The sequence below is a fragment of the Strigops habroptila genome, chromosome 2 (genome assembly GCF_004027225.2).
Source record: "Strigops habroptila isolate Jane chromosome 2, bStrHab1.2.pri, whole genome shotgun sequence".
Classification (NCBI taxonomy): Eukaryota; Metazoa; Chordata; class Aves; order Psittaciformes; family Psittacidae; genus Strigops; species Strigops habroptila.
The window spans coordinates 120,872,399-120,887,758 of NC_044278.2; the positions used below are offsets into that span (position 1 = coordinate 120,872,399).

At 45.1% G+C, this 15,360-nt stretch overlaps 1 protein-coding gene across 3 annotated transcripts in view; it reads right to left on the bottom strand.

Moving 5' to 3' along the window:
• GDPD5 (glycerophosphodiester phosphodiesterase domain containing 5) overlaps positions 1-15,360 on the bottom strand; it is a 174,652-nt gene that overhangs the window by 22,335 nt on the left and 136,957 nt on the right. For all 3 annotated transcript variants that reach the window (XM_030476775.1, XM_030476772.1, XM_030476773.1), the window contains exons 7-8: positions 14,491-14,584; positions 10,394-10,539 (exon numbers count right to left, since the gene is read on the bottom strand). In XM_030476775.1, coding sequence (XP_030332635.1) covers positions 10,394-10,539; positions 14,491-14,584 — 240 coding nt within the window. The remainder of the gene's footprint in view (positions 1-10,393; positions 10,540-14,490; positions 14,585-15,360) is intronic.

The window sequence follows — 15,360 nt, forward strand, 5'->3', positions numbered from 1 at the left end:
TGCTCAACAGCGTGGTCCCCCCAACAGTGGCTTGTGGAGATCTCCAGAAAGTGGTTGTTAATGTGATGCCAATTCTCTATCCATGGGTTATATCTACAGCTATTAAAATACCTTAACAGTTCTTCACTCTCCTACTCTTCTATGCAAACAGTGATTACAATGCCATCATAGCAAGAAGAAAGCCCATAAAACAGGGTATTATCCATACCATGGAGAACAACTACAATAAAGTTCTGTAGCACACGTTTTATTTCCACATCTACTCATTCAATAGCCATCTATTGCTCAGTCTAAAAATCAGATGATTTCTCTAATAACAAATGTTCTGGTTAGTTTAGCAACTAGAAAAATAGCCTTAAGCCTTGAAAATGTATCCCTATGGCTATCATGGATGAGGACTCAAATCTTAGTTCACATTCTATCCTGTGCAATGGAGCAGATGGCAACAGGATTTGGGTTTGTTTAAAAACAACACAGTGTGAAGACAAACACTTTGGTTTTCTAAAATCCAGTACAGGATAGCTAGCCCCAAAATAGCTATAAACCAACACCAGGCAGCCCAGATATAAACCACCACAACTATGAAGAGAATAACTGGCAGGTTTTCAGCACCGAAACATGAGCACATCGAAATAAAGCTAGTTTTTTGATTTCCAATTTGCTTTCAGGTTTAGGGCACCTCTAACCCCGTTTCCCACCCACCTCTGCACCACCAGCATCAGCAGGTTCCCATCAAGACACAAGGAGCATTCACAAGCATGATAATCATGGGGTTCGGAAGAGGAATAATTAAAACTAAGGCCTAAATACATCATGCAAAATGCACGATAAAAACCCACTCAAGAGTTTAAGGTGTCTCCAAGAATCACTTGGTTTTTGTAAGCTGATCACCTTCAGTGCTCAGGTCAGCAAAGCTTTAGGGTACAATCATCAGAACAAATGTCAACAACAATCTTCACATAGCTCCAGTATCTGTCCACTGAATTCCTCTGACTCAAGCCACCATCAATGCTGGTTCATTTCTATTTGTTCCAAGGCAACACAGAGGCACGTTATCTTCCCAAAAAAGCTCCCAGTCAAAGACTGACTTGTCTAGGTGAAGACAGAGACAACACCCCCATCACACACACTTGTACAACCCAGCACTGGGTCACACAAGGTCGGGCTAAGAGAGCTTGTTGCAGTATCCGCACGATGCTCAGAGCTGTCAGCAGGGAGCAGCAGCCACAAAGATCTGAAGATCCCATCCATGCTTGCTCTGCTTGCTCTATCTCCTTGGGTTGCTTTTAGCATCTTGAGTTTCCCCTCCCAAGTAGCTCTGGTTTCCTCAGGATAACAGGGCAAGGTGATGCCCTCTCCACAGGGTAATGCTCAGTGCTTGCTTTTGGAGACTGCAGCAATCACAAGGAAATAAAGTAAGTAGTTTTCAAACAGAAGACAACTGAGCTAGAGAAACCAAATGGCAACACAAGGCCAACAGCCTGTCAGGAAGGGTTGCTGGGTAGATGCAACACAAGTCCTTAGAATCATAGAATCAACCAGGTTGGAAAAGACCTTGAAGATCATCAAGTCCAACCACTCCCCAGCACTGCCAAGGCCACCACTAACCCATGTCACTGAGGGCCTCATCTACAGGGCTGTGTGAATACTTCCAGGGACAGTGACTCCAGCACTGCCCTGGGCAGCCTGTTCCAATGCCTGAGCACCCTTTCTGTACATGACTTGATGAGGTCTTTTCCAGCCTAGTTGATTATATGATTCTATAGTAGTGATGTTCGTGCATTCAGGGTAACGCTATTAATACAGGCTGCAGTGAGCTAAAAACTCAGTGCACTATGACAGTCCCATTCTCAGCACTCAGGTCAGTTGCTAATGAGCTTAACTCCATGCAGTTAAGTGATCCCAGCCCCAGGAGTGGAATATCCTACTTCTGCCCCATCTTTAGCCCCTACAGAGCTTTCAGACCAAGCTTCACTTTTCAGTAAGGGCAAACTGAACTAGATACCACTTAGGGCTGTGTGTGGCTGCCCAGATGAGGCGCATCTATTCCCTTCCCAGGAACATAACCCTGAATACAAGTTAAATAAACTTACAAAACTTTGGCCAGACCTGTGTTGAAAATACAGCTGTGCAGAGGAAACAACATTTAGAACTGTTCTATAGAAATATACACTTTGAAGCTGAAACATCATAGAATTCAAGACTGGTTTGTGTTGGAAGGGACCTTAAAGCTCATCCGGTTCCAGCCCCCTGACACGGGCAGGGACACCTTCCACTAGAGCAGGTTGCTCCAAGCCCCTGTGTCCAACCTGGCCTTGAACACTGCCAGGGATGGGGCAGCCACAGCTTCTCTGGGCACCCTGTGCCAGCGCCTCAGCACCCTCACAGGGAAGAGCTTCTGCCTCAGAGCTCATCTCAATCTCCCCTCTGGCAGGTTAAAGCCATTCCCCTTGGCCTGTCCCTACAGGCCCTTGTCCAAAGCTCCTCTCCAGGTTTCTTGTATTTAGGTGTTAGAAAGCTATGCAATATAAATCATATAACAGGTTTATATTGTACTTGAAGTTTGTTTTTTATCCACTTGAGGATTGTGTGTAAAACTTCACCTATCATTTGCATAAACTTTCAGTATGTATCTATAACCATTTCTGATGATGCAGTACTGATCTTGTATTGATAGTTTAGATATCGTACTTGAACTGCAAACTTTCACGTACGGCTGGCTCACCTTCATCGCAAGACCACTAGAAGTGAAAAGCATCCTCTTGAAGAGCATCACAGATAGATAAACATCTCTCTCTGCTCTGAATCAGCAAACAGCATGGACGTCAGCAGAAGTGCTCTCCATAACACCATGCCTCACATGTGCTGGGCAGTGTCTATTACACCATAGTGTTATTACTCGGCAGCCTGATTACCTGTGTGTCAGAAGCTTTTGAAAAGTAGATTATATATAAGCCTCGCAGGCAAAGACGTCATCTTCTTGTGAGCATGTGGTGGGTAAGCTCCTAACCTGGCCAGAGCCAGTTATCCTGATATAAATAATAGCATCTCCAAATGAGTCCGTCATCGATGCAGAAAGCTGTCCTCCTTGGTTTCTAAGCCTCTTGGTCGATCCTAGCCTCGAGGGGACTGAACAAGCCACTCACCAATGAGTGAGTAACCCAGTAAAGGTCAAGCAGAAAGCCAGGAAAGCAGTTTTAACCCTGTCCCTATTCCCAGAGGTTCTCCTGGCACTACCTTGGAGGCAGGATTTTTCTGTGCCAGGGGTTCATATTCCCTGCAATATGAATCTATTGTGAAAAGAGAGAATTTGAGATGTATCCCCATCTGTCTCCCTGCAAGACAGAGGGAGCTGAAGCCCCAGATTCAGCATGTTTAGGGTAGAGATGCAGCCAAGTGGGACAGTTGCTGGCACAGGAATTACTTGCTGAGTGTTAAGCTTTTGTTAAAGGGCTTTACAGCAAAACTGCAATAACTATAAATAAATGCATAATTTTCCTGCTTATATTACTCTCTGGCTCCCTCCAGCTTGTTTTATGGGTTTCCTCCTTGCTACAATACATTCAGGCACACCGTGTCTAAAACCTAAACCCAGGTTTGCATCAATGCAGTGCCACTGGACACAACCAACTTAAGAAACTCAGTGCTGAAGGGAAGGAAACCCTGGGACACAAAGCAAGGATTTCACCCCAAAACCTCTGTCCTATACACACCACACAAACACCCACTGCAAGGCAGACGGACCCTGTGCAGGGTTTCTAGAAGCTGTTCCTTCTCTTCACATTTGGTTTGATAGGTTTATCCCTGGCAAAAATCAGGTTACTCTTCATTTCTTCCTGTTTACAGAGACACAGCAAGTGATTTCTAGAGAATTACCCATGACTTAACTCATTTTGGCTATTTTTGTGCTTAGAACTCAATTGCAAACACGTTCGAATGGAGTCAAGAGCTTTGGACCTTCCTTAATGAAGATTATAGAAGTGTGCTAGTTAGGGCAGTGTAGCCTTGCAAGAGGTAGACATCACTACACTGCATTTCTCCTTTAATTAGCCAGGCCTTCAGAAACCAGAATCTCAAATCACTGCATCATTTGCGTGTGGGGAGGTGAACAAAGAAGCTCGCACAGAAGAACCGAATTCATTCCCCTACATTGTGCACTGAGCTGTGCTACAGGGTTTGATCTGTGCTTCATCAACAGGCTTTAAGGATATTTTCTCATCTTTCTGTAAACATGAGCATCCTTTTTAGTGTTTTCATGTTCTTTATCTCTCCTTTCCACTCTCAATCTCCTCATGAGACAGTAAGTGGACTGAACACACAAGGTAATACCTGGAAAAGTGAGTTTTCCTTCCTGTAAAAGGACACCCTTTGGAAGTTCCCTGTATAGGGAGGGATCTGACAGGATGCTGGATTTCAGCATTAGTGTCTCATCATATCAAGTCACTATGAGACAATAACAATACTGTTTAAAACAGAAAATGAAATATATCTTTAATCCCCAGGAATTCAAGGTATTTTAGAGAAAATCCTTACCTAGCATTTCTGGGAACAGCTCGACTAGACCAAAAGGAACTGACAAGAGCACAACACAAGAAGAGAAAATGAAAAAGGATTGCTTTGGGCAACAGGATAAATTCATAAGCAGAAATCCATTAGGGATTGAATCATAGGATGGTTTGGGTTGGAAAGGACCTTAAGATCATGTAGCTCCAAACCCCTGCCATGGGCAGGGACACCTCAGCCTAGACCAAGTCATCCAAGGCTCCATCCAGCCTGGCCTTGAACACTGCCAGGGATGGAGCATTTACCACTTCTTTGGGCAACCTGTGCCAGCGCCTCAGCACCCTCACAGTAAAGAACTTCTACCTTTTATCTAACCTGAACTTTCCTTGTTTCAGTTTGAACCCATCACCCCTTGTCCTGTCCCTACAGTCCCTGATGAAAAGTCCCTCTCCAGCATCCCTGTAGCCCGCTTCAGATATACCTAGATTCAGGAGATAACACATTATAGGTGTACTGCACACACAAAAAAGCTGCAGTTTGCTTTAATGAAAGACTACCTGACCTTATGGAGTTGTATGTCAATGAACACAAACCTTTCTCCAGGGCTGACAGAAGATGCTAATTGTGATTGTTACTATCGATCAGACCAGCAGATAGGTTAACAGGCCATACTTTTAATAGGTCGCTGTGCACAAGATGAGCAGCAAAGCAAATGCTTCTTGATTCCAGCAGCACAAGCAGTACAAACCAAAGCACTTCCTAGCCCTTAAATAAAGCCATTCCAAAAAGGTCGTAGCAAAGTTTTGGCACCCAAAACAAGATGAAATAAAGGCCCTCAAAACCATCAAGAAGAAAATCCCCCCTTAAATGATAGAAAGAAATCACCAGTTGTTCTTCACCAGTTAAAAGCTCTCCAATAAGACACAATCTGAACCTTAAGTCTTCATTACTGTTTCTATGGGTAGTTGGCACCACACGACGATGAAACAGCATCTCTGTGAGAACACCAAGGCTTTGCCTCAAGTGTCAAAAAAGTCCCAAAATCAAAACAGGTTTGCCTGGAGAAGAGAAAGCTCCTTAAGGGGAGACCTTAGAGCAGCTCCAGTGCCTAAAGGTGCTACAAGCAACCTGGAGAGTGGTGTTCAAGGCCAGGTTGGACATAGGGGCTTGGAGCAACCTGCTCTAGTGGAAGGTGTCCCTGCCCCTAACATCCAGGGGGTTGGAACTGGATGAGCCTTAAGGTCCTTTCCAAACCAAACCAGTCTGGGATTCTATGAACTCCACATGTGCAAGGCTGTATTTTCTGGAATTTTCCAGGAACAGCAGGACACACTCCCTGTCGAGGCAAAACATTCCCATGCAATCACCCAACAGGCAAATCCTAAGCGCAATTAAATGTTGGCTTCCCTCCAACATATTTTGTCCCATTGCAATGGGTACTTTTCTACTCTGGAATTGTGCAAAGCCAATGAGTCAGGATGGCTGAAAAATGCTCCTCCCAGCACAGTGTCCATGCTCAGCAAGGAGATGGGCATCATCTGCTGTGCAGGAAGGAGCTCAACAGCATGGGCACTGCATCCTTCACTGTTCAGACAAGCCAAAACCCAGCTGTACATGTGGTTTGCCAGAAGAGTTTATTTCAATGCTATTTGTAGCCTCCAGCTCTGAAATCAAGAGTTGTTCTTGCCTTTGACATGTTTGAATGGTTTCCACAGGTTCCCTGACTGGTTTTGGACCAACCACCGCCTTTTTGGTCCCAGTAGTGGGAGGTGAATTTCCACACTTCATGAAGGTTTCCAAGAGACAGATACAGCTCTTGCTCAAGTAAGTCCTTGCTATTATCAACCCTTTGGGTGATTTACCTACCATTTGAAATCAAAGGTCATCATGATGAGCCTAATGATTTTTATATTGAATGTATATTTAAGACTAACAACCTAAAAGCAAGTAGGAAACAACATTTTGGACATCACCTTCTTCAAGTTTCAAAAGCAAAGACAACCTGCCTCAACCTGAAGCACCATGTGAAGAAAGACACTTTAAGGTGCAAATGGCAGTTCCTTGTTCCCATCTCAGATTTGGTCCCAGCTTTTACCTTCTACCCTTAGGCTTATCCTCAGCATAAGCACAATATTTGCTGGCACAGGGAGAAGACAGTCAAGTCTATTTGTCATTGGAGGCAAAACGCAATTAGATATCTGGAAGAAGAATAAAAAAAGATCGAAGACCAAAGACAAAAGACTTTGCTCATAAAACCACCTGAAAAGTTTAACATATTAATGTGTAAAATATACATTTCATGTTTGGGGGTGTCAGACGATTGTACCCACCAGTACAAGACCCTTTCCAACCAACACACACCAAGTGAGAGATGGAGCCTTCAATTCCAAGCACATTCCTGCCCCAACCTTGATGCTCTCCTCATGGGAGTCCAGAAGGACAGAAATGGATCTGGAGGATGAATAATTCATTTTAAAAGAGCCTTTGAAAAGAAACTGATTGATTAACTAAGCACCTGCTAGGAGAAAGGGTTTTCAGCTAGCACCCTGATGGGAATGGACATTTAGCATAGCAAAAGGTGGGCAGGACTGGATGACATTTAGGGAAGGTAGAAGGAGTGAAGCAGAAGAATCTTTCTAGCACAGAATTAAAGCTTGTGGGAGAACAGGATGATAGCAAAGGGTCATTGCTTGGAGGAGCATTACTGCTACAGACAAAGGGACAGCCAGTGTGGAACCAGTAGCTCTCCTGTACCACAAAAAGATGCACTTCATCTAGGCACAGACACCAGGATGATTCCTGATTTTCTCTTGCTACTTAAAATGCAAGGGCTTTTTCCCTCCTCCAGTGTTCCAAGACAAATTCTATGAGCCATATGGCCTCTGTTCCTCACTTCTTTCCTTCACAGAACAAGGAGAGCAGTTGAGTTGCACTCACAGACACCATGAATGCTGCTTTTAAATATCCTAAAGGGACAAGAGAAGAGAGACAGGGTGTGTGGATGCACCAGAGGAAAGCAAGCTCTAGAGCACAGAGGAAGATCATTGCTCCTGTTTGAGCAGCAGGCTGCATGAGTGGATGGATCAGTATCCCTCAGGAATTGCACACATCTACAGCTTTCCTGGGAAACTCCATTTCACCACTTTTTGACCCATGTACATACACCATGTACCCAAAACCTCCTCTATTTCAGGACAATAGATATCTTCATGGATCCCATGAAGCCATCCCATGGATCTCCTTTATTGGCTTTTGTCAGAAGAGCACTCAGTTGTATTTGTGTCTTGCTAGTACAAGAACTTTGGATGTGCAAACGCAACATAAGGTCCCTTCCAACTCAAACTATTCTGTGATTCTATTACAGACCCAGTCCTGCCCGATGGGTGAAGCAACCAGCTATCAGGCTTTATCAGAGCACGTTTGTCTGCACAGCAAATCACATTTGTCTTGCTTCAGGAGATTCGAAGGCAAATATTGCATTGCTTTTTATCTTCTCCAGTCGCAGTAGACCTAGTTTCACCTCAGGCCCCAAACTCCCAGGCTCTGCAGACTTTTGACGTTGACATTGCCCAAGGGAGGATGTCTGTGTCCTACAGCCCAACCTCCAGACTCTTCTCTAGGCTATTTCCTCCTCTTCAGCTTGACTTGGCTCCATTTCTCTAAACAAAATCTACACACAGTTGGGCTCAACAGCAAAAGCAAAGCAAGAAGCCTTGTGAAACAAAACCAAATTAGCAGAAATGCCTTCTGGCAAGGCTTGAAAATCACCAGTTTCCAAGCAAATATGACTTAGTACCATCTGAGGACTTGCATTGTAGGTGGAGCTCTTCAAACTCAAGGGGACATTGGCATAGGGAAAAGCTGGTCGTAGATGGAAGTAGAACGAAGCTTTGACCACCTCTCTCTGGGCCTCATCTTTCTCATCTCACCTCAGCTTTGCCATTCAAGGGCACTCACCACACATACAGCAAAGGCAAAGCAGTCGGATAAACCCAATGCCGACTCATTGTGGACATGCGGACTATTGCTTGGAGGTTGGAACAAGGCTTGGTAGACTCTGATCTTGCTTCTTGTGGGTGTCAGAGCAAACCATCTGCTGCTAATGGACAACCAGCTCTGTGTACTGGGAATGGTGAAGGGGGAGGATGCACCCTGCTGAACAACGCAGCTCCACATGCAGCACTGAGTGTTCTCCAGCCCTGCTCTTGATCAGCCTTTGCAACTCAGCACCCTGACATGCAAACAGCATCTTCCCAGATCAGCTTATTCCATCCTGCAAGGAGTGTTTGCTGGCTCAAAGAAGAACATGAAGCAAAGCAAAGGGCCAAAGGTCTGATGGGAGTCTTACTCCAGAGAAGTTTATGTAAACTATCTATAAGATAGAAACTAAACAGCAGATAAATTCCTTCTTTAGAAGGCTGGGGGTGGGGGGCACACAGGCTTGGAAACCCCAATGGAAGCATAGAATCCCAGACTGGGTTGGGTTGGAAGGGAGCTTAAAGTTCATCCAGCTCCAAGCCCCTGCCACGGGCAGGGACACCTTCCACTAGAGCAGGTTGCTCCAAGCGCCTGTGTCCAACCTGGCCTTGAACACTGCCAGGGATGGGGCAGCCACAGCTTCTCTGAGCACCCTGGGACAGTGCCTCAGCACCCTCACAGGGAAGAGCTTCTGCCTAAGATCTCGTCTTCTAACAGCTTCTGTGACTTCCTGCCATGCAGGAATCATGCAGACCCCAGGTTCTCACTTGGCTGCTTCTGGCTTTCGTGGTTGGTACAAACCATGCATGGAAAAACCATTAACCATGCTTAAAACTTAATTCCACCACCCAGACGCAATGTAGTTAAGAGTGATACAAATTAAGCTGGCATTTCAAGGGACTGCTTAAAGAAAGAAATCATTAAAGAGAACTAAAATGAAATACTTGTGTCATGATAGGTATTTCTGTTCCCTAGCTAACTCCTTGTATGCACTTTTAAGCTTGAAGAGGAACTCAAGAACGTTCCAACATGCCAAATAGCTTCTGACAGCCTATACAGATATTTTTACTACTTTGAATGTCAGCAAAAAAGTTAGCTAGATGCCTTAATATATACATATATATAAAGTACATTTGCCTACTCTACAGTATGCTGTCTTGTTTGAAGGCAATAAACCTGCAGAAAGAGATGGAGGTGCAACCGATCAACACACCTCATACAGAAGCACTCAAACTAGAGACCCAACCACCACAGGACAGCTTTATCCAAGCCAATACACTCCATGTTTAGCCTGGACATGTCCAGAAACTTTGGAGAAGAACTCTATGATTACGATTTCAAGCTCTACCCAAAGGCAGATGACAGGAATGTTTCATCACCTCACCCAGTCTCATGATGGTCTGCAATGCAAGAGCACTGAGCAGTCATGTAGGGTCAAGCACAGCTTGTTTGTTTGTTATTGCACATTGCCACACACTCGAGGCATCTTGCTGTGAGCTGAGTTTAACCACTGCTGGTGAGGTCCTACAAAGGTCATGGAGACTGAGCCCTCAAGCTCTAAAGTAATAAGGAATATCACAAACTTCTACTGTTGCAGCTCAAGGGCCAAGCATGGAGAGCAAAAACCAGCAGAATCAGCAGCCAGAAAGATGGAATGGCACAAACCATCCTGAGCAAAGCAAGGATTGGCCTTTTGTTTGTAAGGCATCTGGAACATCTGAGGTGTGACTGGACTCTGGGTTCATGTACTGAATTACCACCATAGTAATTCTAGCCAGGATAGGTGCCTCAAAGTTGTGTTTGTCATATATATTATCTGGAGAGCAGCCTGGAGACCATCACATCCAGTTCTGCCTGTGTAAAGGAAGGTAGAACCAGACAACACAAGTATTAATAATGTAAGACTACTCACCATTGGTGCTCCACGGTGACCTATGATGGCTGGCTTTGGTCCCAGAGCCTTCTTCTCCATTATGCAAGGGGATGAGATGGTGAGGGGGACAAGGTAAAGTGCAACTACAACTGCGAGGTATGCCGTGAACATCAGCATCTGAGAAGCTGAGATGGAAAGAAGGAGAAAGAGCTGGTGAAAACATTGGTCCTGACCTTCTCACACCACAGGAGTAAAGTCAAGACGCCTTCATCTTACTCCACAGAAGAGATCCCTTTGCTAATCAAGTTCTGAGGGAGGTTTTCACTTCATTTTGTATTGGTGAAACAAGAAGTTAAATGAGTTGCTTAAAGTCATAGAATCATAGAACGGTTTGGGTTGGAAAGGACCTTAAGGTCATCCGGTTCCAAGTCCCCTCCCATAGTCCCTGCAATGTAGCCCAAACCACTGCTGATTTCTAGCCCTTTGGGTGGGACAGCACCAAACTTTGCCCTCCCTGACAGCAGAAATAGATCACCAGATAAACATACCTACAAGTAAGTCATGGCACCATGTCAGTGCATTTAATATCACTAGGGTTTACATCACTTGTGCTTACATTGGTGGTTCACCAACACCACCCGTTTCAGGCAGGGTAAAGCCACTTTAACTGTTTCTGCATTAAGATCTGTGCCAGCCAGAACTGATTTTAATTTGCAATAATAATTTACTGATTAAACTGGATAGTTTAAATAAATCCTTGGGTTGTGATGGTGCTGTTCTATACTGCAAGCAACGGTATTACAGGATCAGCAAATGCAGCAAAGAGGGTATCAGCTGCAACGCTTGGGGCCAGAGGAGAAGCCCTGCCTCCCATCTCCAACTACCAGCGACTTCCCACAAAGTCCAGAGTCTCTGGGAATCTTTCAAAGGTGCTGACAGTGCAACAGAAACACCCTTGTACCCAAAGCAGACGTGTGTTCCTCATAAAGAACAACAGGCACCTTTGAACTCCTGAGCTATTTGGAGTCACTTGAAACCACAGATATTACAGCAAAATACTTCAATTCTTATTTTAATAATTACTCTTTATTTTGAAAACTCATTAAGGCTTTGGAACTCGAGGGAAAACCTCCAAAATACCACTGAAAACAAATATTTGCAATGGGCACACGATGGAGAAGGTGGGGTTTTTAAGTGGAAGGACAGAGCAGCCCAAGTCTGGTCCTGACCACAACTGATCTGGTTTCACCCATAAATAAGCTGCTTTTTGCTTCCAGCATCTAATAGCCTCATTTAAACATGTTCCTACAAGCCAGAAAGTAACACTAGTAACTTTGCAGCTAATCTTTCCTCCTCTGTGGAAGAGATGTCAATCACTCACAGAGCACTCACGGAACTGAAGGGCATCTTGCTAAGTGAGCTCACGCTGTGTCCTGCACCATAAAGGTTTGGTGCCCTGGAGTGTGCGCTACCAGCATCAAAACCTCCAGATGGACACAGGACATGCTCCTGACCCAATTCCTGCTCACCCCAGGAGCAGCAAACACCAACCAGGCTTTGAAAAGAATCAACCTAATTGACAGCAAAGTCTCAGGTGTGCAAAGACCCTGGTTCCTTCCATCCTAGTACTGAAATTTAGGGATTAAACAGCTCATAGAATCATAGACTGGTTTGGGTTGGAAGGACCCTTAAAACTCATCTAGTTCCAACCCTCTTGCCATGGGCAGGGACACCTTTTCCACTAGACCAGGTTGCTCCAAGCCCCGTTCAACCTGGCTCAGATTCACACTAAAGGCAAGCACCATGTGAAATCCATGGGCTTCCAAAAATTGTGATCATTGGACTTCACCCACAAGGAAAGGATGCCCCAGCATAGGTCACAGACCACATTAAAATGACCAAGTTGGACAAGGGCTTGGAGCAATCTGCTCTAGTGGAAGGTGTCCCTGCCAGTGGCAGGGGGTTGGAACTGGATGAGTTTTAAGGTCCTTTCAACCCAAACCAGTCTGTGATTCTATGATTAAAATGGAGCTGAAGACCTCACCCAGCCACACATTTGTGACAACTGAGACCATGCACAGAAAAATCCATGGAATAAAATACATGCATGAAATACAAGCAACATACATACAGTTTGAGGTTGGATGGTCTCTATGGAAGAAGCTCTCTTGATGACCACTCAAACCAAGCAAGCAAGACAGATAAATCTCCCACTCTACAACATGACAACCCCAATATTTAGGTGCAAGCCTGCCTTCCCCACTCCTCCTGCTCTTAGTGACCATTCCAGCCTTGTTTGTACTCCTAGAAGAGCACGTTTCTCACACTTGTGTTTGCTACTCAAGGCTTCGAGGGCTGCTTTGAGTTCATTGTTTTCTATCCAACCTCAGAAACAAGCTTTTGAAAACAAGCTACTGTCTTTTAAAACAATTTTAAAGCATCTATTCTCCAGGTTCAGAAAAAGTAGCATAGGAGGAATGAACTTTAAAAAGTAATGGAAAATACATGAAATTGCTCAGAAAAGAAGCCGTTTGCTGATGACTGTCACATGCCTCAAAGAAATGAGACTTGATGCAAGAATAGACTTGCACCAGTGACTGCAGCTGCACCAGCTATTTCCAAAGGGTTGTTATTAGTGAGTGAAATCACATTTTCCCATTACAATTGACTGGGTTCTCACAGAGATTTCACTTCTTCTCTTCCATTTTTAACACCACCACATCAAGTGTATCTGCACCAAAAAGGCTGTGAACTTCTCCAGGTAAGATAGACTTCACAAGTGAAATGACCCTGAAATGACATCAAGATCTAATGGTTTCGTTAAAAACCAAAACCCACAAAGCCAGGAGCAGAAGAAGAGAAAGAAAACAGCTTCCTGGCTTAGTTAAAAAGCATAAGGTATTCAGAAGGAGCACATGCAATCTCTGCTCTAGGCATAACCACAAATCCTTCCTCAACTGGCAGCCTAATTACATGCTAGGCCATATTTAAGAAGAATTGGCTACAGCTTTATCGGCATATTTATAAATCAAGGCAGAGCAATTCTTGCTTGAAAGGTCTCTCTGGAGAGCAAAATCTTTCCATCTTCAGACACCATTTCCTCATTCTTCACTCCCACTTCTTGGAGGTCTCTTGCAAGTGCTGCCAAATCCTTCCAGGGCTTGTGTTTTACTAGGGGTTAAATACCAATTCAAATGTATTGTTCCAGAGCTGGCACAAATGTCTGGGAAGATCCATGGATGCCCTGAAGAAAAAAACTTCAGAGGGCACAGAGGATCAAGTTATTTCACATGAAATCCTGGAGGAGCAGCTCAGGCTTGGGAGAGCCCCTGGCAATGAGGTGGGACAGGGGAGATGCACAGAAGAGCTTAAGTCAGTGGAGAGAACCATCGACAAGATGAGCTGTGTTCAGTGTGACCTTCACCACTCTGCTCCCTTAGACCTTTGACCATGTCTCAACATGTATTTAAGGGAGCACCATTAGAAGACCAGATCTCTACCAAGCCCTCTGGGTGAAAGTGTACCACAAGCAACAAGTCCATTAACACTTCCAAAAGCTTGAAATGCAGATGAACAACAGCCAAGGAGCCAGGGGAAGGAAGAGGTGCTTATGAGATAGAGAGAACACTGCACCTTAACTACAGAGGGTGCATTTATGTTTTCTAAAGCAGATTGATGGAAATCTCAATGCTTTTATTCACTTCATCCTTTAAAATAGCCCTCGTGTATCCAGTCAGGTGTGCTTCTGACTGCAAACTGACAGCCATGGGATCTGGGTGCATTCCAAGGAAGTTGTGAATGCCCTATCCCTGGCAGTGTTCAAGGCCAGGTTGGACACAGGGGTTAGAGCAACCTGCTCTAGTGGAATGTGTCCCTGCCCGTGACAGGGGGTTGGAACTGTGTGATCTTAAGGTCCCTTCAAACCAAACCGTTCTATGATTCTATCCCCAGATCAGATGCACCACTTCAGTTTTACACAGGTTACTCTAGCAGAGCACCCACCTCCCCATCATGGCTGAGCTGGAGGCTGCTGAGCCCTGAGAAGGAAGCAGCACTGCCTCCAATGAGAAGACCCAATGCCCCACCAGCCTCCCACCAGCCCCTGACCACCATGCAAGGACACAAGTGGTACTCACTGGCTTTCTCCGTCCGTGCAAACTGCCCCGCTATCAACCACGACAGGGCTGTGACTGCTGCAAGTGCTCCTATATGCAAGAAAGGGGCTGTGGCCTGCAGGACACAAGAACAGGACAGAAAGAGAAGTATTACAAACACACCAGCACCTTGGAAATCCACTGATGTCTCGGGCTCCTTAGGGCATCAGACCACTCTGTTTCTAGTTGGATGTCACACCATTCCTACATCAGACTCTTGTATCTGTTTTGTCCATCTTGACTTCCAAATCCTACCAATTGCCTTTGGTACTCAGGCCACTAAGAATCATAGAACAGCTTGGGTTGGAAGGGACCCTCAAAGATCATCTAATCTAACACCCCTGCAATGAGCAGGGACATCTTCAACTAGATCAGGTTGCCCAGAAGCCAAAGCAGGAAGGGTCATGGAGCTGTTGGAGCAAGTCCAGAGGAGGCCACGGAGATGCTGCGAGGGCTGGAGCAGCTCTGCTCTGGAGCCAGGCTGAGAGAGCTGGGCTGGGTCAGTAACAAAGAAGGAAGATCTTGGAGCAACCTGCTCTACTGGAAGGCGTCCCTGCCCATGGCAGGGGGTTGGAACTGGATGAGAATTAAGGTTCCCTTCAACCCAAACCATTCCATGGACGTACTGTACAGTGTATCACCATGAGAGAAACCTTGAGAAGCACCCCCCGAGTCATGCTTCTGTTCTCCAATTGTCCGCCTAAATCTTAAGAAAAAACTCAAAACAACAACCAAAAAAAAAAGCCAACCAAGAAAAGGAAGCACTTTTCAGAAGCATAAGTCACTCGTGTCAGTGCTGTTCTTCCCCACCTCACAGGACAAGAGCATAGCAGTTGCATTCTTTTCTTAGAT